This window comes from Miscanthus floridulus, chromosome 2, assembly GCF_019320115.1.
Source record: "Miscanthus floridulus cultivar M001 chromosome 2, ASM1932011v1, whole genome shotgun sequence".
Lineage (NCBI taxonomy): Eukaryota > Viridiplantae > Streptophyta > Magnoliopsida > Poales > Poaceae > Miscanthus > Miscanthus floridulus.
This window is the reverse complement of record NC_089581.1, coordinates 14,346,303-14,371,964: the sequence shown is the minus strand read 5'-3', so window position 1 is coordinate 14,371,964 and position 25,662 is coordinate 14,346,303. Positions and strand designations below refer to the sequence as shown.

General features: G+C 46.2%; 2 protein-coding genes across 2 annotated transcripts; one reads left to right on the top strand and one right to left on the bottom strand.

The window, feature by feature from the left end:
- The first annotated feature begins 15,445 nt into the window (after positions 1 to 15,445).
- LOC136537995 (uncharacterized) lies at positions 15,446 to 18,526 on the top strand. Its single transcript, XM_066529980.1, has 10 exons — positions 15,446 to 15,780; positions 15,886 to 16,131; positions 16,230 to 16,325; positions 16,436 to 16,831; positions 16,934 to 17,069; positions 17,154 to 17,316; positions 17,426 to 17,551; positions 17,619 to 17,813; positions 17,924 to 18,046; positions 18,166 to 18,526. The coding sequence occupies exons 2-10, from the start codon at positions 15,915 to 15,917 to the stop codon at positions 18,277 to 18,279; spliced, it is 1,566 nt and encodes a 521-aa protein (XP_066386077.1). The 5' UTR covers positions 15,446 to 15,780; positions 15,886 to 15,914; the 3' UTR covers positions 18,280 to 18,526.
- A 233-nt stretch (positions 18,527 to 18,759) lies between these two features.
- LOC136537994 (probable WRKY transcription factor 26) lies at positions 18,760 to 21,025 on the bottom strand. Its single transcript, XM_066529979.1, has 4 exons — positions 20,759 to 21,025; positions 19,556 to 20,157; positions 19,306 to 19,449; positions 18,760 to 19,182 (listed from the first exon to the last, which is right to left on the bottom strand). Exons 1-4 carry the CDS (start codon positions 21,023 to 21,025, stop codon positions 18,924 to 18,926), a joined length of 1,272 nt encoding a protein of 423 aa, XP_066386076.1. The 3' UTR covers positions 18,760 to 18,923.
- Between the last annotated feature and the right edge of the window lie 4,637 nt (positions 21,026 to 25,662).

The following is a 25,662-nucleotide window of genomic DNA, read 5'->3' as shown; positions in this document are numbered from 1 at the left end:
GTTTGGTTGGGCCTCCGGATCTTGAATCTCTAGATCTTGGGGTTCTGGTGGTTGACCCTGGGCATCTGCTCTGGTGTCATCCTCCGCTGGCGAGGTTGTGTAGGTGCTACGAGTGGTGCGCCTAGGCCTTCCTCTCTGACCCGTGGTCGTTGCTGCTCTAGTGGTGGTTTTTCTTTTCCCTGCCATCATTGGTTTGCCTTGGGCAAACCACGATGGGCACCAATGTTGAGACTTGCGGTCTCAGACAGTGTGGAGGAGGTAGAGGCCTCCGTCCACCAAGCGCTGCCCTCAGGCGGAGGCTCAAAAAATAGGCACGACAAGTGGGCGTGTAGGGAAATGGCACATAAAACTAGGGTTTCATTAATTCATTTTCCAACCCCCCATACTGTTACAAGTGTTCCCTATTTATAGGGCTCAACTACCACTTTTACAGAGTTTACAATAATACCCTTCAACTGCTACAGTACATTCTCAGAATATTCCACTACTCGCCTTTCCTCTCGGGGGTAATCTTGTCATGCCGCCCTCAGGTACTAGGCCTGCATGATCAGCCGGCCCATCAGGCCTCAGGATTCGGCGATGGGCCTTTGGACCTCCACCGTCGGTCTCCGCCCCATCTGGCCTCAAGATTCGGCGATGGGCCTTTGGACCTCCACCATCGGTCTCCGCCCCATCAGGCCTCAGGATTCGACGAAGGGCCTTTAGGCCTCCGCCATCGGTCTTTGCCCCTAGGATGCCGAGGCCGCAGACCCCCGATGCCCAGTATTGCCGTCCTCCTGCTTGGGTCTCTGTCCCTACGAGCGGAGGCCGAACCGGCGCGCCCGCGCCATCCACGAACGCCTTCCTCTGGTTACCTACACACACATGTAGGTAACATTGGCACTTGATTAGCCTTGCAGCGGGGTGGCCTCCACCCGAAGACGCCTACGAGCTAACCGGGCGGAGGCTGAGCCAGGGTCACCGGCAGCATCCTGCAAGTAGTCTGAGAAACCGTCATCTTTCTGGGTCTAGAGGCGTGGTAGCTGGGCCTTTGCTTAGGTAGTTAGTCGGAGACGTCTTTGCAAACTACTAGCCGTGTAGGTCTCCGCCACTCTTGGAGGCCGTGTTACAACAGAATGCTTGTTGTTTTATTATCTGACGAGTATACAAAAACAAAACTAATCCATCTTAAACTACTAGCGTAGTACTACTACTGATTAGTCGAGCATGTCTAGATCATTGTGTTAGATGGATCTCCATCAATTAATCTAGTTGGGCTCTTAGATCCACGTCCTGATCGGAGGTGTCCAACCGCTCTATGGTTGGTGGGCCCCCGTCGCACAGTGCCGTAAAAAGGGAGGTGGGGGCTGGAGCACAAGGCACGAGGTTCACCTAAGCCGCCAGACGTCCCACCTACAGTCCCTAAACCCTAAGCCGATCTAGTGAGGGAGATTACCAGTGACGGGAAGACCGCCACCGACCACCGCCGCCTCTGCACCGCCGTCACTGCGTCCGCGACTTCATCGCCGAACCTCACTGTGCCACCGACAAGCACCCCATGGCCCGCCGTAACATGGTAAGGAACTCCGCCGCCGCCTCGTCGGTGCATGGGGAGAAGCCGAGCCGTGCTCGTCGCCATGTAAGCGAGACCGGTCGAGCCCACCGTCACAGGACCGTTCATCGGCGACGCGCTCACCCGATGGGGAGCGCGCGCTCCAGCGAGGGGACTAACGGCGACGCTAGTAAAATCTAGGGTTTGGGGTCATGCTCCACCACAGCGGTGTGGGGGCGCAAAGTGCACCACCGCGGTGCCGCTCGATGGCACTGCACGCGGATCAAGCCGCACGCGTGCACCAGCGAAGGGCGCCACGGTGGTGCCACCACGCTATTCTCTTGGGCCGCCGTGGTTCGGAGTGAGAGTGGAGAGAGAGCCGACGCCACGGTGAAGAGATAGAAGAGAGTGAAGAATGAGCTAGGGTTCGGGCGCGTGGCCGTGATCAGCGTTTTTATGCGAGCGATAACGACGGACGACCGTCCGATCTGCTTGAACGGCTCTGAGCGCTCGGGCCAAAAATGGCCCATGCGGGTTCAGAGATTCCCGGCCTAGGCCCATGTTGCGGCATGGGCGCACGGGTGGCATTTTGCCGCTGGGCCGAGCACTGTTTCAACAGGCTAGGCCAAATGAACAGTAGGAACCGTGTTATTGTTTTATTCATTTTCAGAAGCAAATTTTGATAATTTTTTGTCTAGTTTAAATCTCTGTCAAAATTTGAACCAACGGGATAATTTTTTCAGAGAGTAGATGGGTACAGTAAAATGCTTCTGAAAAGTAGATAAAGATTTTTTTATGTTTCCGCTGCAATGTTAAAGTTTCTTATCTTCTAATTAAATTCGAACCAATGGGAGAATTTAATTTGAAGAGAAGTCATTTTTAGTTAGTAAATTATAATATTGTTATTTTTTTGATGGACGTTGATAATAGCAATATTATAAGGGTCCGTTTGGATGTAGATATTAAGGGGGTTGGAAGTGAATTGGGTTCAATACCAAAGCAGCCATGGTATTGAAATGGCCACAATTCGAATACCATTGTTTGGATGACTATTGAATTGTTTTTTGGAATCCTAGCAAGTAGCTCAAATCCAATACCTAGATGCAAAACCATAGAATTGAAACTCGCTCACACCCTGCAGTTAGGACAAGACCCATCGGCGGTGTTCATGGCGGGCGAAGCGCGACCTCAGTGGGAGATCGACCGCGGGGGAGACCGATGGCGGCATCCATGGCATGCGTGCCAATAGTAGGGGGAGCGAGACCGCCAGGGGGGCTCAACCCTAGCGACTCACCAATAGCAGGAGCAGCGAGCGAGGCCGCCATGGGAGAGTTTGACCCAGGCATGGAGAGCAAGAGGAAGGGGCCCTGAGGAACCTCCATGGTCAAGCAAACGTACTGCTCCCAACACCGGTGCTAGATCTAGGGCCCGTATCTCCAGCGGGGGCGCATGGCGAGCAAGAGGGAGGGGTCACGCGCGAGGCCGCCATTGGGGAGCGAGCTCATGAGAGAGGGAGCTCGACCTGGCTCTTTTTCCACGGGCGTAGAGGAAGGTCGCATAGCATGGGGAAAAAAGGGGAGCGCCGATTCAGATGAATACGGAGGGGGTGGGCTCGGTATTGTGGGTGAGGCTATGCAGGTGGACCAAATGCCTCGTGATATTGGAGCCCATTTCCACAGGCAAATACCAAAGCCATCCAAACAATAGAATTAGGGGCTACCAATGCCAATTCCAAATTCTAGGCCTGAATACCAACATCCAAATGGGTTGTAATGTTTATTCATAAGTTTTCCATGCATTAATTCTATTTCTGCCCAATGGTGATGTAGAATTAGTGTATAAGAATGTTGTATGTTTTAATTTTTGACCAGCGTTAAATTAAAGCATGCAATTATGATGTCATATTTTCTCACTATCTCTAACGGTGTTTTTCAGGACTCAACCCAATGGCATTTATCTCGCACATACCACCTCTTGAAGGGGGCAACTATAGGGTATGGCGAGAGAAGTATGAACTAGCACTTGCGCTGTCTGAAAATGACCTAGCGTTTATCTCTCCGTGTCCTACTGAGCTAGTGGACCCGGTAAGGAAAGAAAATGAGACTAATGTTGATTTTACTGCTCGGCAACGAGATCATGCAGAAGTGCGGATGAAATATGATCTTGAACGTGAGAAATGGGACATTTCAAACCGCAAGTGCTTGATGGTGGCTAAGTCCATAATTTAAGATGCTATAAGGGGTCTATCCTAGATTGTGATACCACCACAGAGTATCTTAAGAAAATAGAGAGTCAGTTTACTAGCTCTTCAAAGGCTTATGCCAGTACTTTGATCAAGAAATTGTTTAATGAGAAATACACTGGTGGCGGTATCAGAGAACACATACTGAAGATAAGCAACACGGCTTCGAAGCTGAAGCCAATGGATTTGGGGCTCAAGGATGAGTTCCTGATTCATTTGGTTTTTGCTTCATTGCCCAAAGAATATAAAACTTTTGTTGTGACCTACAACATGTAGCCCGATAAATAGGATATAGAGAAGCTCATTGCAATGTGTGTTCAAGAAGAGAAGAGGCTGAAAAGCTCACAGGGTGACTCTACTAACCTTGTGAAGGACAACGAGAAGAAGAATTTCAATAAAAATGCTAAACCTCAAGGGAAAGCCCCTCAGACTAAGCACCATCAGAAGAACAATAATGTCCAAGTTCAAAAAGATCAGTGCAAATGGTGCAAGTAGCGTGGACATTACTAGAGGGACTGTCCAGACTTCCTGAAAAGCCTTCTGAAGAGAGGTGAGGATTTCATTACATTCATAGATGAATCCTTGTATTTAAGTTATACAAAATCTACTTGGTGGATTGATTCAGGTGCAACTGTTTATGTTGCAAATTCATTATAGGAATTCCGTACGAGAAGAACCCTGCAAAGAGGAGAAAGAAGAATTAAAGTTGCAAATGGAGTTGAAGCTGAAGTTGAAGCCATTGAAGATCTCTCTCTAGAATTAGATGATGGTTTTAGACTTTAGCTTTTAGATATTCTTTATATACCCTCTTTGCGTAGAAAATTGATAAGTGTTTCAAGATTAGATGATGATGGATATGATTGCTATTTTAGTAATGGCGAATGTCGGATTGTGATTAATAATAAGTGTGTTGGTCTTGTCTTCCGACAAGACAAGCTTTATTTATTATCACTTTCTGAGAATGTGAATATTGTGAGTACTGAGAATGAGAATGCTTCCTCGTTTATGAATGTAACAAATAAGCAGAAGAGAGTGCATGATGTATCTTTGAAATTATGGCACTGTCATTTAGGCTATATTTTGAGGGAGAGAATAGAGTGGTTGATTAAGAAATCAATTCCTCCGCCTTTAGAATTTTCAGATTTAGAACAATGCATTGATTGCATAAGAGGAAAATACGTTAAAAATAAAGAAAGATGCCAAACGAAGCGCATGAATTTTAGAAATAATTCACACAGACATATGTGGTCCTTTTCCTGTGAAGAGTGTGGATGGTTATGATTCATTTATAACATTCACAGATGATTATTCTCGTTTTGGCTATATTTATCCAATTAAGGAAAGATCGGAAGCATTGGATAAATTTAAGATATTCAAAGCTGAAGTAGAAAATCAGCACAATATAATGATTTAGTTAGTAAGGTCCGACCATGGGGGAGAGTACTACAGACGACACACCCCATATGGCCAAGTTCCTAGACCCTTTGCAATGTTCTTATCGAAAAATGGCATAGTTGTCCAATATTCTACACCAGGTGAGCCTTAGCAGAATGGAGTAGCTAAAAGACGCAACCGTACCTTAATGGATATGGTGAGAAGCATGATAAGTTACTCTACCCTACCGATAAGTTTATGGATGGAAGCGTTAAAAACCGCTATTCATATTCTTAATCGAGTGCCAAGCAAGTCGGTGCCTAAAACATCGTATGAGTTGTGAACAGGAAATGAATCCTCACTTAACTATTTACGTGTGTGGGGTTGTCCAGCTAAGGCAAAAGTCTTTAACCCAAATATAGGAAAGTTAGACTCCAAGACAGTCAGTTGCCATTTCATTGGCTATCTAGAAAAGTCAAGAGGTTACCGCCTCTATTGTCCTGACAGACAAACGAAGTTTGTAGAAACAAGACATGTAATGTTTTTGGAGGATGATATGATCAGGGGGAGCATGGTAGCGCAAGAAATTAATTTTGAAGAGAAACAGGTATGCGTGCCCACTCCGATGGTTCAGGAACCATTCTTCATGCTGCCTGTTGTTGCTATACAAACAGTGAAAGACACTATAGTAATAACACCTGTTGTTAGTTCTCCTGTGCAACAATGAATGAACATGAGGAACCTATCTTTTAGGATCCCTTAGAACCCATTGTCACACACGAGGAAGGGCAACAACAGCCTCATATAGAACAATCGTCATCTAACGAGGCCCCTAGAAGGTCTCAAAGAGTCAGAAGATCAGTCATTCCTGAAGATTATGAAGTTTATGAATGTGAGGAATTTCAAATACAGGGTGATCCCACCTCATTTGAAGAAGCTATGAGAAACGCTCACTCATCAAAGTGGCTTAAAGCCATGGAAGATGAAATGAAATCAATAAAATCCAATGGTGTTTGGGACTTAGAAACAATTCCTAAAGGAGCCAAGACATAGACTATAAATGGGTCTACAAAACCAAACATGACTCCAAAGGGAATATAGAAAGATTCAAAATGTGACTTGTGACGAAAGGCTTCACACAAAGAGAAGTTATAGATTATAATGAGACATTTTCACTAGTCTCATGTAAGGATTCTTTTAGAATCATAATGGCGCTTGTAGCATATTACGATTTAAAATTACATCAGATGGATGTAAAGACGGCATTCCTAAACGGGGATCTAGAGGAAAATGTTTACATGGCACAACCGAAAGGTTTTGTTATAGAAGGAAAAGAACGTATGGGATGCCGCCTGAAAAAATCCATTTACGGATTAAAACAAGCTTAAGACAGTGGTATTTGAAGTTTGATAGTACAATAAGAAAGTTTGGATTTCAAGAAAATGTAGAGGACAATTGCGTTTATGCAAAGTTTAAGAATGGGAAATATATTTTCCTAGTCTTGTACGTGGATGACATCTTGCTCGCTAGCAGTGATGTTAATCTACTATTAGAAACAAAGAAGTTCTTCTCCTCGAAGTTTGATATGAAGGATCTTGGTGAAGCTTCGTTCGTCCTAGGAATAGAGATTCACCGAGATAGAGAAAACATGGTTTTAGGATTATCACAAAAGGCATACTTAGAAAAAGTTCTAAAGAAATACAGTATGCAAAATTGTAAGTCTTCACCTGCTTTCATAGTCAAGGGCGATAGATATGGGAAATTTCAATGTCTCAGGAACCAATATTAAATCGATCAAATGAAAGCGGTTCCATGTAGTCCAGCTGTCGGAAGTTTACAATATGCTCAAGTGTGTACTCGTCCTGACTTAGCATTTGTTACCGGGTTAGTTGGCAGATATCAGAGTAATCTAGGAATAGAACACTAGAAATTAGTAAAGAAAGTTTTACGTTACCTGCAAGGTACGAAGGGTCTTATGCTAATGTACAAAAGATCTGATTCTCTGCACATAGAGGGGTATACAGATTCTAATTATGTGGGAGATGACAAAATGTCCACGTCAGGATACATATTCACTCTCGCAAGAGGAGCTATATCGTGCAAAAGCTCAAAGCAAACCATCACTACATTGTCCACAATGTATGCCGAGTATGTAGCATGTTATGAGGCTACATGGCAGGTGAATTGGCTGAAGAAATTCATGCCTGGGTTGAAAGTGGTAGACGGCATACATAAACCACTCAAGTTATACTACGATAATAATCCAGCAGTATATTATGCTCACAACAATAAGTTAAGTGGTGCTGCTAAATACATTGACATAAAGTATTATGTTGTGAAAGACAAAGTCCGGGATCATATAATTAGTCTTGAGAATATAAGAACAGAAAAGATGCTCGTGGATCCGCTTACAAAAGGCTTACCACCCAGTGTGTCCAGAGAACACTTAGCCGGTATGGGTCTAAGGGAAAGCCTATGATTTCTGGACAATGAGGGCCTAGTTGAGAATTTGTTTCAAAATAGAGAGGTGCATTGTAGCTATTTAATCTAATGGAAACAGCCCGTGACGATGATGCATGCTCTATGCACTGATCTGTGATGGAATGGGAACAAGATAAAGCAAGTAAGTTGAGTTTATGTCATAAGGTGAGATCAAGGGGGAGAATGTTAGATTGATCTCCATCAATTAGGCATTTGGATCTGTGTCCTGATCGGGGGCGCCCAACCGTTTCATGGTTGGTGGGCTCCTGTCGCACAACATCATAAAAAAGGGAGATGGGGGCCGGGCACAAGGCACGAGTTTCACCTGAGCCGCCAGACGCCCCACCTACGGTCCCTAAACCCTAAGCCAATCTAGTGAGGGAGCGTTGCCAGCGCCGGAAAGACCGCCACCGGCCACCGCCGCCACTGCGTTCGTGACTTCACCGCCGGACCTCACCGCGCCACCGACAAGCACCCCATGGCTCGCTCGTCTTCTACGAAGGCGGCCGATGGTTTGCACCTTCGCAACCTCTCTCTCTTTCTTTCTATTTCTCGCACTAGCATGTTCTAGGGTTTGCTATTCAATCAGATGTCAGTATGTATGCTACATCTATGACTAGTGGTCTTGTTATGCAACTAACAATGATATCGAAGCCAGAAATAGAAAGAGGATTTGATTTGAAGAAAAGGATCGGACCCAACCTAAAACCCTAACTCTAACCCTAATATGAACCTTAGAGTAAAGGTGAAGGATAGGAGGACCTACCTAGACTGAGTAATAAATTAGTCGTGGACCTCTAAAAAAATAAAAAAAAATTGAAAAAAATAGATGTGGTGCATCTCGGAGATGAGAGGGCGAGTCACGGCGTGCTGACCTGACAGACAGGGACCTGTCTTGGCATCATGCTGCGCAGTCTTTCCGCATCAACATGATTACAAGGGGACAGGGCGACAAAGTGCCCAAAGCAACATCAACAGTATTCCTTTATTTGTTATTAATTAATTAATTAATTAATCGAGTAGTACCTTGCAAATCCCTACCTGATGCTGTTTAGAACTTTTTACTGCGAAAAAAGAACGGTGAGTAGAGTTTAGTGGTGGTTGATATCAGCCGCAGCATTTGTTCATCTGCCTCTTTTTTTTTCAAAAATGGATGGTAAAAAAGAGGAAGCAGGGGACTTATTAGTGCTGCGGTTTATTTATAGAGCTGATTTGTTATGAGAGAAAAACATTATTTCCATAGCCGGAAAGAAGTACTGATTCAGAGCCGGTCGTTCCTCTCGTGCGCAGTTATCAACTGGCATGCCATTTCCTACATGTGTAGCTTTTCCAGGGTTCTACGGATGGTAATTTTCGCCGAAACCCGATTGCTTAAAGCTTACGAACGAAGTAATATGGAATTGCATCTCAAAGGACGGCTAGTATGACGCCTAGTATGACCTTTCATGAGTTCCTTCGGCATCCTCTACCAAGTCTTCGCGCTTTATTTTTTTTTGTCATTATAAGGAAAACCCCTCATGTGCTAATGCTAGAGTAAAGTTTACTAGAAGCATTATGGTCGACCTACCATTTTTGCTGATTTCTCCGGTCGTTTGTATCGAAGATAATGATAAGCAAGGTCGTCCGTCCGTGACTCTGGTCCAAACGCGGCTCTACAGGAGCGGGCAGTATCTCTCCATCTCTTAGAAATAAAAAAACGAATTTTCACTCGCTCATCCTTATCTGCCAGGCGCTCGAAGCAGCAGCATGGCCGCTTATTCGTCCGCGCCCCTTCCCCCACCGCGCGCCCATCGGCTGCCACGCCACGCGCTTGTCCCAGACACCTGTGCCGCTCGCTCCCTTGCCATCCACCCGTCCGTCGCCGTCGCGCACGCCGCTGACCCCGCCATGGCCGCTAGGGCGCATGTGTCGTGGCTCCTCAGTTCTTCCCCGCCCCAGCCAAGGGCACCCACGAACGTAGGCGGTGCTAGTGGTGCTCGCGCGCCAACTCCTACCCTAATGGCATGAATCGACCGGCTCAGCCTTCCCCTCCCCTATGTTGCATATGTATGTTTCAAGTCTTTTAGAAGTTTCAGATGTATGTTGCAATTGTTTTATCTTGACGTATTAAAAGTAGATCAAGGGATGCTGCATATGTTGCAAGTGTTTTGGACGAATGTTGAAAGCGTTGGTTCAAAATGTTTCATATGTTTCCAAATGCATGTTGCAATTGTTTTCGATCTTGATGTTGCATATGTTGCAACAATGCGTTCCAAATGTTTTAGTTGTTTCAGTCTTATGTTGCAGCAAGTGGTTTCATGTTGCAAGTTGCAAGTATTTTTTTGAATGTTTCATGTGCTTTCACACGCATGTTATAAGAGCATGTTCTAAATGTTTCATCCATTTCTAGTCTTATGTTGCATTCATCTTGCAAGTGTTTATGTTGTATGGCCGGTGACGAGCCGAGGACCGATGGATGGACACGCGACGTGCCGACGGGGGGGGGGGGGGGGGGGGGGGGGGGGACGTTGGGGGCCGACGGACGAGGGTGCTGTAGGTCGGGGCGTGCTCGTCCTCAACTACTCATCCCGGCTCCCATGTGTTGCCCGCGCAGAGATTCAGGGAGAGAGAGGAGGTGGTCAGGGGAAGGACCGACGGACGCAGAGACAACAGAACACACTCAAGGGCGGGAGCGAAGGTGGATAGGGGTGGGGCGAAGGCGAACGGGGGCGGGCGTCCGAGCGTCCGAGCGCTAGCCACCCCCTTTATCGAGATCCAATTTCCTATTCGTGTAAGGGCACTCCCAAGCATAAAACTATGGTTTCTATCTTCATTAATTGTGGTGCCAACTAAGCAACATATTATATGGCACTCTAATTAAAGAAGAGAGATAAGAAAATGATACCATGTCTATACGAGAACCAAGACATGAAGAGATATGGTTGGTAGAGGATGGAGAGAGAAGGTATGTTTTTTTTTGGATAATTCTGTAGGGGCTCTCACCCTTACCGTTGAATTTATTGAATTAAATAAGGGAAATAAAAGTTACTGACAAAGTTTAAGAAACAAAAAAAAATCACCTGCAAGACAGATACTAGACTATTAAATGAAGCCGTTGATCAATAGCTTGATTAAATCTTGGGCTAACTCTGTGCGTCAACCCGTCAGCATCTGTAACTCCTTCACAAAAACTGCCTGGCTGACTGCTAATTCTGGCTGTATACCGTTAAAGATGAGTGCATTACGCGAGGTCCAGATAGCCCAGCAGAGAAGGATTATGGCTTCCATGTAGAACTAGGAAGGCCATAGCATTTGGAAACTCTGCATCCGAAGGAATGTCAACCCCAATTGCTTCTTAGCACTGCTTTGCAAATTCACACTGTAAAAAAGATGTTGGGCTGTTTCTTCAGCGTCCAGAGCACATAGGACACAATTGTACGACGGTAGGAACATGTTTTTCATTCTCAGAATATTTCTCGTGCTTAGTCCGTCCTTGAGCAATAGCCAAAAAAAAACTACCCGGTGTTTTGGCTGGCAGTAGCATTTCCAGATCCACTGGATTGATGGATGATGATGTGAGTGACCAACTAGTAATTTGTATCCCTTGATGATGAGAAATTATTTCCCCATGACTATTGCCCTTTCCAAACTCTGCAAAGCTTCAGAGAGCAATTGGCCGTCCCCTTCTTCATGAAAGTCATAATCCTCATGTGTTGGACCATCTGGAAAGCTAGAAATGACCTGATTTTTAGGCAGGTAAATCCACTAATAGTCACTGGTCACTGCTAAGGATGACTTCAGAAAAGAATTTGGGCTTCTGCTACTCAGAGCAAAGCAAAGTTATTCTCCAATAATCGACCAATGGATTGCAAATCTTGCTTAGCCTGGTTCCTGTTTATTGTGTGGAGCATTTTCTCCACCTCTTTTTTTGTTTCCTAATTCTGTTGCCTCCCTCCCTTCCTCTCCTTTTTTTTTTTGTAATCTGTAATCTGTAACTGTTGGTACATCTTTGCAACCTTTTTATTTCAATAAATTTCAGTAGGGGCCCGCCCTCTCCTGTTTACTCAAAAAAAAGTATTGCCAGATGTCTTGCCCTTCATTCAATTTTGTAACTGATTGTAGGCTGTTTCTGGGAGATGTAAAAGTTGAGTCAAATCTTCTTGTTCCCAGACAGCTGCTACGGAAATCTTTCTCTTCTTGGCAAAAGAAAAGAGCTTTAGGTAGTTGAATTCCAAGCTTTGTCCTCCCCAGTTATCCTACCAAAATAAGCAAGTTTCCCCATTGTTGATTGGAACTGTTGCCATTTGTTGAAGCTTTGGAGGTTTTTTAGATTGTCCTTCCTGCAGAAAGACTCTTTATGGTGCTTGGGAGCTTTTCATTTGGACAGTGTTTTTCTCAAACCATTTGAACCCAAGGAATCTCTGCCCTATTAAAAAAATTTGTGCAAGTTTTTGAGATGTAGAGCTTTATTTTTGCTTTTCAATGATCACTCCGATGCCACCCTCCTCCTTTGTTGTGCAGATCATTGGCCATGCTGCTTTTGGCTGCCCTCTTCCATTTACATTTGATCATTCCACATACAGTGTTTACTGTACTTGTCAATTTACTTAATCACTGTTTTGGGAATGGCCAGAGTGCACATATAGAAGGTTGGTAGTACAGTAAAAATTGTATTGGTCAGCTCTAATCTTTCAGCATGAGAGAGGAAAGTGGAGACACTAGTAAGTAGAGAGAAGGTACGTGATTGGATAAAAAATAGTTCTGCAGAGACTATCTATTAAAACTATAGTTTTTAAGATGTTATAACAGGTATAGATACTATACCTAGTTTTAACATTGGGACTGCCGCCGTGCCACGTCCAGTTTCCCATCAGACGGCTATCAGAGAAGCACGCGGCATGTTCTTTCTGTTTCAGGTCACACAGCCGTGTCTGAAAAGAGAGAAACGCGGCCATTTAAATTGACGATTCGATGTGGCGACGTTGCGTACTCTCACCGCTCAGTTCGTTCCACGAAAAGAAATAGGTTAGAGAAAAAAAATCTTTTTTATTAACAGATGCAAATGAGGGCCACGAGGCGTTTGTTCGGACTCTGAAGCGTTCGCGTCCAACGAACGACCCGCGTGCTGCTGCAGCGGCACGCGGTCAAGTCTGGAACTGAACCATCCGGGATGCCGACGATTGCCGCAACGATACGATGCCCACCATTTGCCGCGGCGTTTCGCGGCTGCGGCTGCGGCTGCGCGCGTCTCCGTCTGAAAAAGCCTCTCGAGCTTCCTCTGTGCCCCACATCGGGGCAGCATCTGCATCTGGGCCTTGTTTATATGCCATCAAAATTCTAAGTTTTTTCACTCTTTCTTCATCACATCAATTTTTAGCCGCTTGCACGGAGTATTAAATGTAGGTAAAAAAAAACTAATTACACAGTTTAGTTGGAAATCACGAGATGAATCTTTTGAGCCTAGTTGGTCCACGATTGGACAATATTTGCCAAATAAGACGAAAGTGGTACTATTCATCGTATTCAAAAAAAAAAATTGCAAAGTGAACAAGTCCCTGGTACTGATGGACTGACCTGACACCCATTACTGGCTGTGCACTGAACTACTGCTTCGGATGTTCGGCCAATCCATCGGTTCAACCTTCTAAATTTTAGTCATCGTCCCATTCAACATTTGATATATGTATAAAGTAATAAATATAGACTAATTACAAAATTAAATACACAGATTAAGATTAATTTGTGAGATGATTTTTTAAACCTAATTAGTCTATGATTTGACAATGTGGTGCTATAGTAAACGTGCTAATGGCGGATTAATCAGGCTTAATAAATTCGTCTCGCGGATTACTGACGGATTCTGTAATTTATTTTTTTATTAGTATCCGAACACCCCATGCGACATCCCATATGACATCCGACAAGACACCTCTTAAACTTTAGTCACTGCGTCGAAACACAAGTCCACTATAAACATCATCACGAGTTCAAGTTCATCGCCCATCAGCACTGCTCTGCCACATTGCATTGGAGCTAACCTTCTGTCACTCACTTCTCTCCTCTCAGGTTAGTTAAATTCCATTAGCAATTTAGCGCTCGACTACTCATGGATTATCTTTTTGTCATGTCTGTTTCTGATGGAGTAGTTTGTAGTAGGCCTGTACTGCACCACTTTGGAAGTTTCAGCCGCACAGATGGTACGTCCATTCCATTTGCTGAAAGTAGATGAGACGTAACCAGACAGCCATTTCCACAAATTCCATTCTTTTTCCTGGAGTTGGATTTGACAATACACAGCTCGAGTGTGCCGTGGCCCTACAAGGCGAGCACGCCACCAGCAGACAGACACGCCGAGCAGGAAAACGATAGGGACGTGTCTCGCATTATCATGATGTGCTCTCGCTCCCCTCCCATTCGACGAAAAAGCAAGCCCTCGGCTTGACCAGTTGCATGCATGACATGATATGCATCGTTCTTTGGCGTGGCGGCTCTCCGGTATTTGGTTCAGGTTGGGAGGCACTTTTCAGCAGCTGGCCTGCAAATCATTTGCTGAAATGAAATGAAAAATTCCCTCTTCGGTTATGGTATTGGCTTGCAGCTGTCTGCCTCCAAAAAAGGCTCTCTTTTTAGGAACACTAGTAGGAGTAGTATATTGCAGCACCCCAATTATAGATGGTGATGTTTTGCTCAGGTGTCCGCGTCAGTCTCAGTCCCTCGATCAGCTTTCGAGATGCCTCACGACTAAGGCCGGACGAAAAACTCGAGGATGGTTAGCTCGCTCGACTCGGTTCGGCTCGGTAAGATAACGAGTCGAGCCGAGTTAAAATTTTAGCTCGTTAGCTATAACGAGCCAACTCGAGCCAGCTCGTGAACTAAACGAGTCAAGCTTCCAGGAAAAAAAAGTATTATTTAAGATAGTTAGATGCATGAATACTATAGTATTTTATTATACTTGTATATATATTAGCGCATATTAATTTTTTTATTCAATTTAAGGTTGTTAGATTCATTTCTTTTGTATTATTATTATTCTCAAACTTTAGATAAATACAAATATTATATTTTGTGTATTTTTTATACCTGACTCGCGAGCTTAACGAGCCAGCTCGAGCTTTTAACGAGCCGAGCCGAACTGACTTTCTGGCTCGTTAGGATAACGGGCCGAGCCGAGCTAACTCGTTATCTTAACGAGTCAGAACGAGCCGAGCCGAAACGAGTCGAGCCGGCTCGTTATCCAGCCTTACTCACGACGAGTAATCCAAAAATTATTCCCTGATGGAGTAGGAGTACATATTTTGCTGAGATTTGCAGGCCACCCAGAACGATATACTCGCATCAATCAGCTGCATATTTTTTTTCTCCCACAGTCAGTTCCTCGCTTCAATCCATTAGGTTTCCTCCATGACCAGGTCTTGAAGTTTATATACACGCACCTACATACTCTACTGCCCATTTGACTCTGCCAAACCTGGCCACACGAAAACCAAACCTTGAGCTAGCACGGACATGGAGCAGAGTAGTCGTTGTGTCACCTAACCTGTATTCCCTTGCCTTCCCCCGGCACGCACAAACCTACCAGAAAAATCACAAGGCGACTTCCACTAGACAATTGGAACCTTCACCGGTTCACCCATGGGCATGGCCGGAATTGTTTAGCGCTCGAGTGAGTCCCTGCTGCGGCTGGGGCAGGCGGCTAGGGCTCCTCCGGTTCTTCAAACACGCGTGACAGCGACCTGTACCATCTCCCCCGGCTCGGCCCGGCCCCGGCCGTTTCTTTATCCTATATACTCTCCCCTCTCTGAGACTCCGATGATTTATATGCCGTGCCTTTGCGGGGCAGGAAAGCAGAGGGATCAACACGCTTCCGGCAGCGCCATTCATACGCACACACACACGGGTCCTCCTCCCACTGCTATTTTTCTAATCGCATGCACATCACGTTCTCGTACCATTGCGGATTGCAAGTAGAGGGTGGCAGCTGAGGATTAATCCAGGTTGCTTCTGGGTGCTCGCTCGCTCGGTGGCCTGGCCGCTTCAGAATTGCCGCCCGTGAGTCCGTGACCTTTGATAAAAGCAGGAGGCTTTCTTGTAAGCATTATCCACGGAGAAATAAAGAGAGAGCGAGAGCGGGAGACAGTTGGAGGCCGGTCAGTTGCTGGATCGATTGATAAGGGTAACTAAATGCCTTTTTGATGGTTTGGTGATCGTTCTCTGATCAGTTCTTCAAGGTTGCTGATTCTGCAAGGTGCAACTTGCTTTTTCTTGGTGGTCGATCCAGTTCCAGGTGCGTAGCCTAGTTCGGCGGCCATGGGTTCTTGCGTGTCGTCGACGAGGCACCGGCGGCGGTCGAGGAAGCTGTCGGTCGCGGCGAGGAAGTTCCGGCGGAAGGTGTCCTCGGCGATCGCCGACGCGCCCATCATCCGCGGCCGGCACGGGGTCGTCCACGTGGAGGCGCCGGACTCCAACGTCACCCTGCACCTCACCAAGCTGCAGTGGCAGCACAGCCAGATGGACGCCGGCAGCGGTAAATAGCAGCAGCATAGCATCTCCTCCTCCTGAATTCTGCAATTGGTAGGTACTAGTAGTAGCAGATTTGCTCACAGCTCTGGAATTTTTGTGCAGTGATTTGCGAAGAAGCATGGTACGATTCTGTCAGCATCCTGGAGTCACCAGACTCGGACGATGATCTCGACAACGATTTCGCTAGCGTCAGCGGAGGTAATGTACTAGTTCAGATATTTGTTGTTCATACATAGTTACAAACTAAAAACGTGAACTGCAGTTTCAGACTTTCCAGCACTAACGTTTTTCCTTCCAATCCAATCCAGATCCTCTCCCTGATGTCACCGGTGGCTCAAATGCACCGCAGTGCAAGGATGCAGCGTGCTTCTTGGACACCATGCAGCTCCTCAGGAGCATTGCAAATGCAGAAGCTTGTGATCAAAGTGAACAACCCGACAATAGTGATGACTCGAATGTTGCTGCCACTGCAACTAATAGTGGTAGCTGCAATGATGAGGAGTGCTGCAGTAGCACACTGAAGGAACTTCAGGCTGCAATGTCGCCGCGGCCGCCGTTCCCGGCGTCGATTCCGAGCAACAAGGTCCAGCCGATGCCGATCGTTGGTGTCAGCCCGCACCATCAGCAGCAGAAGAAGAAAACAGCCGTGGTCAGGCTCTCGTTCAGGAGAAGGTCATATGAGGGTGACGAGATGACCGAAATGAGTGAGTTTCTTAGCGTTGACATCTCAGCTACGCCATTGCAGTGCCATCTTCATGCGGCCGTTCAGTAGCTGAATTATTCGCTGACAAATTCTGCAATCCCAGGTGGTTCTGCAAATTACTTGTACCGCCCAAGGGCAGGTTTCACGGTGCCGTGTTCGACGGGCGAGAAACTGTCCGAAGGTTGCTGGTCGGTTCTTGAGCCATCGACGTTCAGAGTCCGAGGGGAGAGCTTCTTCAAGTAAGAAGCAGTGGCAGTGTTGTAAACACAACTCTGACAGAATCATACATGATTATGCCTGACTGAATTGTGAAATTCATGCAGAGACAAGAGGAAATACCCAGCTCCAGACTGCTCCCCTTACACCCCCATTGGAGCGGACATGTTCGCCTACACAAGGAAGATTCATCACATTGCGCAGCATCTCTCGCTTCCGTCTCTGAAGACACATGAGACCTTTCCTATGCTCCTCATTGTCAACATTCAGGTAATTCAGTAGGTCATAAAGAATTCTTAATCACTGATTTCTAACTACTGACTGTTAATTGGTTATTAGTTCTGGCTTCTGAGCCTGACAAGTTTACTTGTTTGTGCAGTTGCCCACCTATCCTGCTACAGTGTTTGGTGATAACGACGGTGATGGGATAAGCCTAGTTCTGTATTTCAAGTTATCTGACAGTTTTGACAAGGAGATTTCTCCTCAATTACAGGACAGCATCAAGGTAGATTTCTCTTGTATATAGATGAAGCACCTCCTTAGGAAAAGTTTCTGACTGACTAGTTATGCAGAGGCTTATGAATGAGGAAATGGAAAAGGTGAAGGGATTCCCAGTAGACAGCATTGTGCCCTACACAGAGAGGCTGAAAATTCAGTCTGGTTTGGCAAACCCTGAAGACCTGCAGCTGAGCACGGCAGAGAGGAAGCTTGTACAGACCTACAATCAGAAGCCTGTGCTATCTCGTCCACAACATAAATTCTACAAGGTAACTGCATTTCCTCACTAGTTTATAGACAAACAGGTGCTGAAATAGTAAAATGTGTTTCCAGTTTGACTGAAACATAAAAAATATGTGTATTTTCATTGATAATGTAGGGTCCAAATTACTTTGAGATCGATCTCGATGTCCATCGGTTCAGCTTCATATCGCGGAAAGGGCTCGAGACCTTCCGGGAGCGGCTCAAGCATGGTGTCCTTGATCTTGGTCTGACTATTCAGGTACATTTCCTCTGCTCCTGGCTGAAAAGTGACCGCTTGATTTGTTTCAAAAAAGAAAAAGAAAAGTGACCCCTTGACTGAATGTCTGTAACTTAACCATGGTCTGATACTGGTTGCAGGCACAAAAGGCTGAGGAGTTGCCGGAGCATGTCTTGTGCTGCATGAGGCTGAACAAGATCGACTTCGCCGACAACGGGCAGATACCGACGCTGATAACTGCAGCTGATGAGTAAATCTGTCATATTACTGTAGGGCACTAACTTTCATTCAGGAAAAGCAAAAGAGAGTGTGGTTTGTAGATGTTCTTGAGATGCTGTTGTATAGATCGGCAGATAGTTGTAGGAACTAACTCAAGTTTGTGAGCTAAGGAACACCGCACACGGATTTGTGTAAATACTTGTTGATCATTGCCCCAAAAGAGGAGGGAAAAAAAGATATTGCAGCAATCTGCATTCTGAACTCTGAAGATGTATATACATGTCTGTGTTTTCTTTTCTATTTTTTTTTTGAAACGAAATACATGTTTGTGTTTTCAGTTCATGATTACTAATGGTTCAGTTACATTACATCACCACACGAGTTCTTTCCTTGTTCCTTCCATTCTTCAGCTAGAATTTTTCCCATGAGAAAAACAGAACAAATGTGAAAAAGAAAAGAAATAAATAAAAAGAAAACAAATGTACATACCATGCAGCACAAGCACATGTTTAGCCGAAATCAACATGTCAGCTCCTCTACAGCAGTTGAAATCTAATCAAATATTCCGTAACAATTAGCCGGCAGAAACACCTGCCCAAAAGAATCAATGATCCAGCCTCTATTATTCACACCCAGTAAAGTCACATTCCACAGAGGCCAATGGCCAATCATTTCCCGGCTAGCACTCTTCCTTCAGCTGCCGAACCCCCCAATTCTCCTGAAACGCCCCACTTCCACTAGCCGTGTTCGCAGATGAAGGGGCCGGATCAGTGATAGAGCCGCCCGCGGCGACGGTGGCGGCGGCTTCGTTGCCCCGGCTAGGCGGGTCGTGGTTGTGGCGGCCGGTGTACGTCGTCAGGATGCACCTGGGGTCGGTGGACGCCCTCTCGATCTGCTTGCGCACCTTGCAGTTGTCCGCGATGCACTTATAGTAGCTCCTGCACATCATTGAGCAGTGAGCATGCATTGAGCACCATCACAAATTCACAACTCACAATGGTTGGTGGCTTGGTGCACGTCACAAAATGTTCAGGATCAGATAGTCGAAGTGAAATTTTCACCTCGGCCGGGGGTTGCCCTTGACCACCTTCTGCCCGTACTTGCGCCACCGGTAGCCGTCGTCCAGGAGATCCACTTCGCTCGGCGTTTGGAGGATGATCTTGGGCTTCTTCACCACCCTCTGCCCGGCCACGCCGTCCGCGCCCCTGATGACCAAACAACAGGCAGCCTGCCACGGTTCAAATTGTCTGCGCGGCGCCGCAGGTGACAAGACCACGGTTGTAATGTAGGACCAAGCAGAGCATAACTCACATGCAGGGAGCCCCGTCGACGTCATCCTCATGCATCAACGCGTTGTCGTCGTCGCTGGGGCCGTCCACGTCCTCCTCGGCGGCGGGGATGGCATCGTTTCTGCCGCCGGCGAGGCCGCGCTCCTGTGGGCGCGGGTGGTTGTGGCGGCCCTTGTAGGTGACCTCCTTGATGAACCCGTCGAAGGAGCGCTCCACGACCTTCTTGACGGGGCACCCGTCGCGGGTGCACTTGTAGTAGCTCCGCGGCGACTCGGCGTCCTTGAGCTGCTTCTGCCCGTACTTGCGCCAGCTGTAACCGTCCTTCGCCGGCTGCTCGATGACCGGCGGCGGCGGCGGCGGCGCGTGCGCGTGCAAGCCGCCGTTGCCGCCGAAGAGCGCGGTCGCTCGTAGCTGCATGTCATGGTCGTATGCGTTCCTGGGGAAGAGGACGGTGAAGTTGGAGTGCGGCAGGGAGGAAGCAGCAGCCGCCGCTCGGGGAGTATACCATTGCGGCGGTTGGTCCGCGAGAAGGTACGGCGGGTAGGGATCCATTCTGCCGCCCAGCGGCGATGGGGCGAACGAGGTGGGTTGCTGGTAGGACGGCGGCGGTGGCGCGTAGTTCGCCTGCATGGTGAGCAAACATGCCGCCTTGTTGTGAACTTTGAGGTATCATTGTCATCTGTCAATTGCACTGCAATATGCATGTGATAATTCATAATTGCGTGTTTACGTTGTGTCATCAGTCACTAGGAAGGATGATAAAATTCTCGCAAGTACCAGTTGGCATTTAGGAGTAGAACCTGAGATTAATTGGAGACTTTAATTTGTATTTGTAGATTAATAATCCAATGCTAGAACGTGCAAAGCTGATAGTTCATTGCCAAGTACTTGTACAACTGCAGCCTGCTGTATCGCTGGCCAGCTAATTCTTTAGAAAACTCCAACGAATGGTGACAAATCAATCCCTAGCTAGTTGGTAGAATAGAACGGCAGACGATTGTACTCAGTGAAGCATGCAAGCATGATTAAAGAGCATATGAATCAACTGCATCCGACAGAAGACATGGTTCTAATCGTAGTTATTTGACCAAGATAGCAGTACAAATACCGTGATTGTCAATGAACACATATACCATGATAAAATGAACTCAGATTCAAAGAGGAATTGCAATGAACACACATCAAACTGAGAAGAAAGAACATAAATTAAAGACGCAGAGTTTACCATGGAGAATGATTGAGGCACCAGGTTAATGGCAGGCGCCGCGGTCACCTCCTCCACGCCCCACGTCGGCTGCGGTGGCTGGGAGCTGATTGCACCACCAGCTCCGAGAAGAGCCATGAGGGACGATCCCTGATCAAACTCACCGTCAAACGCTGGCCCAGGGCCGCCGCCACCGCCTCCACCGTCGAACACGCTTTCCTGTCCCTGACCAGCAGACGCGAACGGCCTCTGCCCCATGGCGTCGCCGTGCCCGCGCCGGTCGTCCATTCCTGCGATCTTTCTTGCTTCTCTGGACAAGCCAAGGAAGACTGGGCGGTGCCAATGACAGGGACGGCTGCCGACCAACGACGAGACCAGCGACAAATAGAGAGGCAGGCCGAGAGCCCGAGAGAGATTGAGGGCTGCGCTGGGTTGCACCGTTGCACGGCTTAGTTGCTGTCAAGTGCAACGCCTGGCTGCCGAAGCGACCGCCTGTCTGAACTCTGAACTGTCTCTGAATTCTAAACAGGATTCGTCTTCGATTGCCTCTACCAATGAGACGCATTTCAAAAGTCTCTGAACTATAGTCTATGCCACGGTTGAGATTATCTCAAAATTTGCCAAATGGATAGCCAGGATAGCTTTCCGTTTTAGCTGTCACAGAGACCCCATGCTGTCTACAACTAAGCTGCATTGTTTACGAGCGAGGCTCATCTACGATTTGCGAGTTGTAGCGCTAATTGCGGCGGACCATTACGAGTGGCATCGTTGCACACACGGTCTCAAACAACGTTGACCAAGGCTCCCCATTGGTTCCGAGCATAGACTTTTAGTAGTCATTTACATTTAGGAGCTTGTCATCAAAATGTGTTTACTGAAACCTAAAGATTACCTGAAAATTTGAACTAAACCCTAAAATTTAGTGGAGCCAGTCCTCATCCAAGCTCTGGGCAGCCGGAGATAATTAAGATTTCCCCCCTTCTTTGTCTTGCACACAGAATGCAACAGCGCCATCTCGGCCTTCAACTTCAACCTATGAATCACTCCAGCATTTGTTTTTAATATCATCCTAAATTCATAATCTCAAGGGAGATGCTATATTCTAGACGCCTGAAATTCCATTATTTTTCAGGCAATGTGTCACAGAACCGACCAATTTATAAGAGTACAAGTACAAAAACAATCGCCGAAACGATCAAAATTCTCGAACTTGCGCCCATATAAACCCGGTAGTCAACTGAAATCACGACGGATTTCAGACCAACTTGCATACAACCAAGATCACAGTAATTCAACATAACATATCGTACGTTACAACATTTCGCAGATGTTCGCAAATAGATTACATCATCACAGAGTCATTGTTATTACAAAACAAGTCTTGTAAAACATGCGGAAGCAAATAGTTTAACTCACACGCCGAGTTCAAATACACATACTGGTTGGTTGATCACAGACCGCAAAAGCATTCGGATAAGAGAGAGGAGATCATGCCCATGATCTAGTCCTCATCACCCGCCGGGTGGAGACAGTACTTGCAGAATCCCTGATATAGAAGGTCATCTGCAACAAGAGGGAATAAACCCTGAGTACGGGAATGTACTCAGCTAGACTTACCCGTCGAAAACCAAACAAATGACACCAAGGATTATGCATAGCTTAATGTAGTGGAGCTGGCTGACACTTTCTTTTTACAGAAAAGCATAAGTAATAATGATCAACTCTTAACCTGAACTAGCAGTGACTTTTTAGCCATTAACCTGTCATCTATATTATCACCTGTACTAAGCAATCATTTTATTAGGGTGCAAACATTAATAACCATATCAGGTATTCATTGTGGCAACCTTATCATCATCCATTTAACCATATCGTTAAATTAATTGAATCTACGTTGCCGCTGCTCAGTCAAGTTCTCACTATCCGGGAGAGACGACGATTCGAATCGATTCCTATCCAGCTGGAGGGGTATTCCTAAACACAAACCCTGCTTCTCCCCCGTCAGGGTCGCAAACAAGTCACCTTTGGTACGATTCAGGAGTCGCGAGTCCGAACAGATCGACATTCTCAGAGACCCACTCTGCCAAGGTTGTTCGGGACTCTAACCCGCCTTGGACTTATGCCAATGGCTCTCCGCACATCCTTACTACCTCCAGAATGTCGCCACTGCTCGCGTCCCCGGCCTGAGTCGAGCTACTAGGCTTCGCGGTCGGAACGACTTATCCGGCCAGCTAAGTGTTAGGCTGCGTTCAACATGACATGAGGACGTACAACGTATCGGTCCTTAAACGACTCAGACAGAGTCACTATGTTCAAACCTACACAAGACCCCGCCCCGGTCTTAATTCATTATTCACATGGTTCTTTTCCACGATAGCAAATATAGCCAACCGTGATCCACCTCATCCTAAAGCTCGCAGGTGACAGGAAATCACCTGACTTCTACCGCACTAAGCATGGCTAAGCATTTAACCCGTCCTGAACTTAATTAGGATTCCAGTGCGATATCTGGACAAGGAAGGATATATAATGCAGCAATTGGTTCCAACCAATTCCTATACTTAATGCATCATCAACAATAAAAGATACTCAATGTATTTGTGAAAACATAGGAGGCTTAATATGCTCTGGGGCTTGCCTTTCAAGAACGAGGAAGGCTGGTGGTCAGGGCACTCGGGCAATTCCTCCGCGGCGACTGCTTCGTCGGCTTTCTCTGCACCCTCGGGTTCCTCCTCCTGGTTGGCTCCCTACGAACTCCAGCAACGTCACTCCCTCCGGCACACCTAATTGCATGAATGCGCAAGATAAATATCATGGATGCACATGAACGAATGTCAGGGATGCTCGGGGAATGCACATGTCCCGCTGTAGTTTTGCATATTCCAACTTAAGCCCTATTCAAATCACTTTCACTTACCACGTTTATACAACCTAAGGTATAATGCTCATCTTCAGTTAATGACCTAGCATCTACACCTAAGTATATTCTCAAGTTAGGCTAACCCCAAACAATCAACGATTACATTGCAACACATTCAATCAAGCATTTGTATTTCAGCAAATGAAGACTATGTAGCGGTACAGTAAACTAGCCATAACTGGAGATTTATAATTCCAAATGACATGAAACAAGACAATCTGGAAAGCTTATGAAATTGTCTACCAATTCATTTTTAGACCTCAAAGCATGATTCGACACTTTTACCAGCTCGAATTCATACTTCAACAGAAGTCTATCCTCCCAAGGCAGAGAATCAGCAAAAACTGCAACCTAACTTTAAACAGCTGTAGTTTCTAAACTACTGGGCCAAATGCCCTCAAATTTTGACAGGAGCTATCTACCTAATTTATCTACAACTCTTGTATTCAACTCATTCACAGAAACTAAAATATCATGGGGAACTTTCTAAAGTCCCCAGATCTGTCCAGAGGGACATAATACCAACAAATAATTAGCAACTTATGATGTAAACATATAATTAGACAAAACCAACTTTACTATCTCATCACACATATCATAAGAACACCAGCAAGTAAAGTGTTCATCACCAAAACATTTCTTTTACTACCTTTCTTAATTTATTTAATTAATTAAAGGAAATGGTAAACTTGTATGCATACTACACCATTAAATCTACAAAAATTACAGTAGCTACTACATGTCTAAGTAGACTACCATAAAAATTTCACACCATTTGAGCAAGTGTATAAAGCCTACACAAAATGACAAGGCATAATGGCTTAAAATGGCATACATAATTAGGAAACCCTAATGAAAAGTGTCAAGCAACAGATTTCATATTGTTCCTAGCATCCTTAGGGTACTAGGATACTACCTACCAATTTTTCATGGCCATTGGATTCATAAATTAATTACTAAAATTACACAAGAATCACCTGATGATAAAAGGAAAATCTATAACTCAAAAACTACACATGCAATGACTCTCAAATTTTAACCAGAGCTTCTACTCTAACAAGACTAGCTCACCCACAAAATTTCATAATTTTTGGATCACAGAAACTCAAGATATGATTTAAACAAGTTGCATGCATTCAAAAACACTTTTCAAGGTTCCTATTTAATTCACCCAAAATTTCTAATAATATGCTCAAGATATATTTTTCTTAAATACTAGACCTAACATGAGTCTAACAAAATTGGAAGTACTCAATTTGGATCTACCACCATTTGAAGATACAAAATATAAATCAGCATTAAAAACTGAATTTTTGAACTAGCCCTATGACTGCACAGTCACTGACAGCAGGGACCCGCCTGTCAAGCCGGGCCCACTGGTCAGCGACAGCGAAGCAGAGGAGACGGGCGATGCGCGGACGACGGCGTAGCTCGTCGGCGGTGAGGTCTCCGGCCAAATCAAGGACACCGACGTGATCTCCGTGCAGAGGGGGTTCGATTGGTGCTAGTGGCGCGACCTACGACCTAGCGGAGGTGGCTCGCCGGGTGATGGCGGCACGGTAGAGCTCCGGTGCGAGCTGCCGGCGACGGCAACCCATGGCCGGCTCAACCGAGCACGGTGTGAGCTACCTAAGGTCGCCACGGTGCTAACACGGTAAAGAAAAGGGGACGGGACAATTCCTAGCTACCCCAGCCACGGCGGCCTCATCTCCGGCGAGGTCACGCCCAGGCGGGGTGACGGCGGAAATGGTCACTGTGACCTTACCAAAGCACGAACGGTGCAGCTAGGAGGTGGAGAAGGTAGAGCAGGCTACGGCGGAGTCACTGGCGAGATGGCAGTCGCGCTTTTGCAGTGGTTCACGAGCTCGGCGACGGCGAAACAGGAGCGGCAATGGCAGAGCGGCTGCCTACGGGTTGTGCTTGCTGTGGCGAGCGAAGAAATGAAAATGAGACACAGGGGGCTCTCGGTGGCGTGCTTGGGGCTTCAAATGCCGAGTCAGGCCCG

Bases quoted from the DNA above. Each gene is read 5' to 3' on its own strand.
- LOC136537995 (XM_066529980.1), top strand. From the start codon at position 15,915: ATGGGTTCTTGCGTGTCGTCGACGAGGCACCGGCGGCGGTCGAGGAAG. The intron at 16,326-16,435 runs GTAATGTACTAG...AATCCAATCCAG, and splicing joins TTTCGCTAGCGTCAGCGGAG to ATCCTCTCCCTGATGTCACC. The intron at 18,047-18,165 runs GTACATTTCCTC...TACTGGTTGCAG, and splicing joins ATCTTGGTCTGACTATTCAG to GCACAAAAGGCTGAGGAGTT.
- LOC136537994 (XM_066529979.1), bottom strand. From the start codon at position 21,025: ATGGACGACCGGCGCGGGCACGGCGACGCCATGGGGCAGAGGCCGTTC. The intron at 20,158-20,758 runs GTAAACTCTGCG...CTCACCATGCAG, and splicing joins TGCCTCAATCATTCTCCATG to GCGAACTACGCGCCACCGCC. The intron at 19,450-19,555 runs GTGAGTTATGCT...TTTGGTCATCAG, and splicing joins GTCGACGGGGCTCCCTGCAT to GGGCGCGGACGGCGTGGCCG.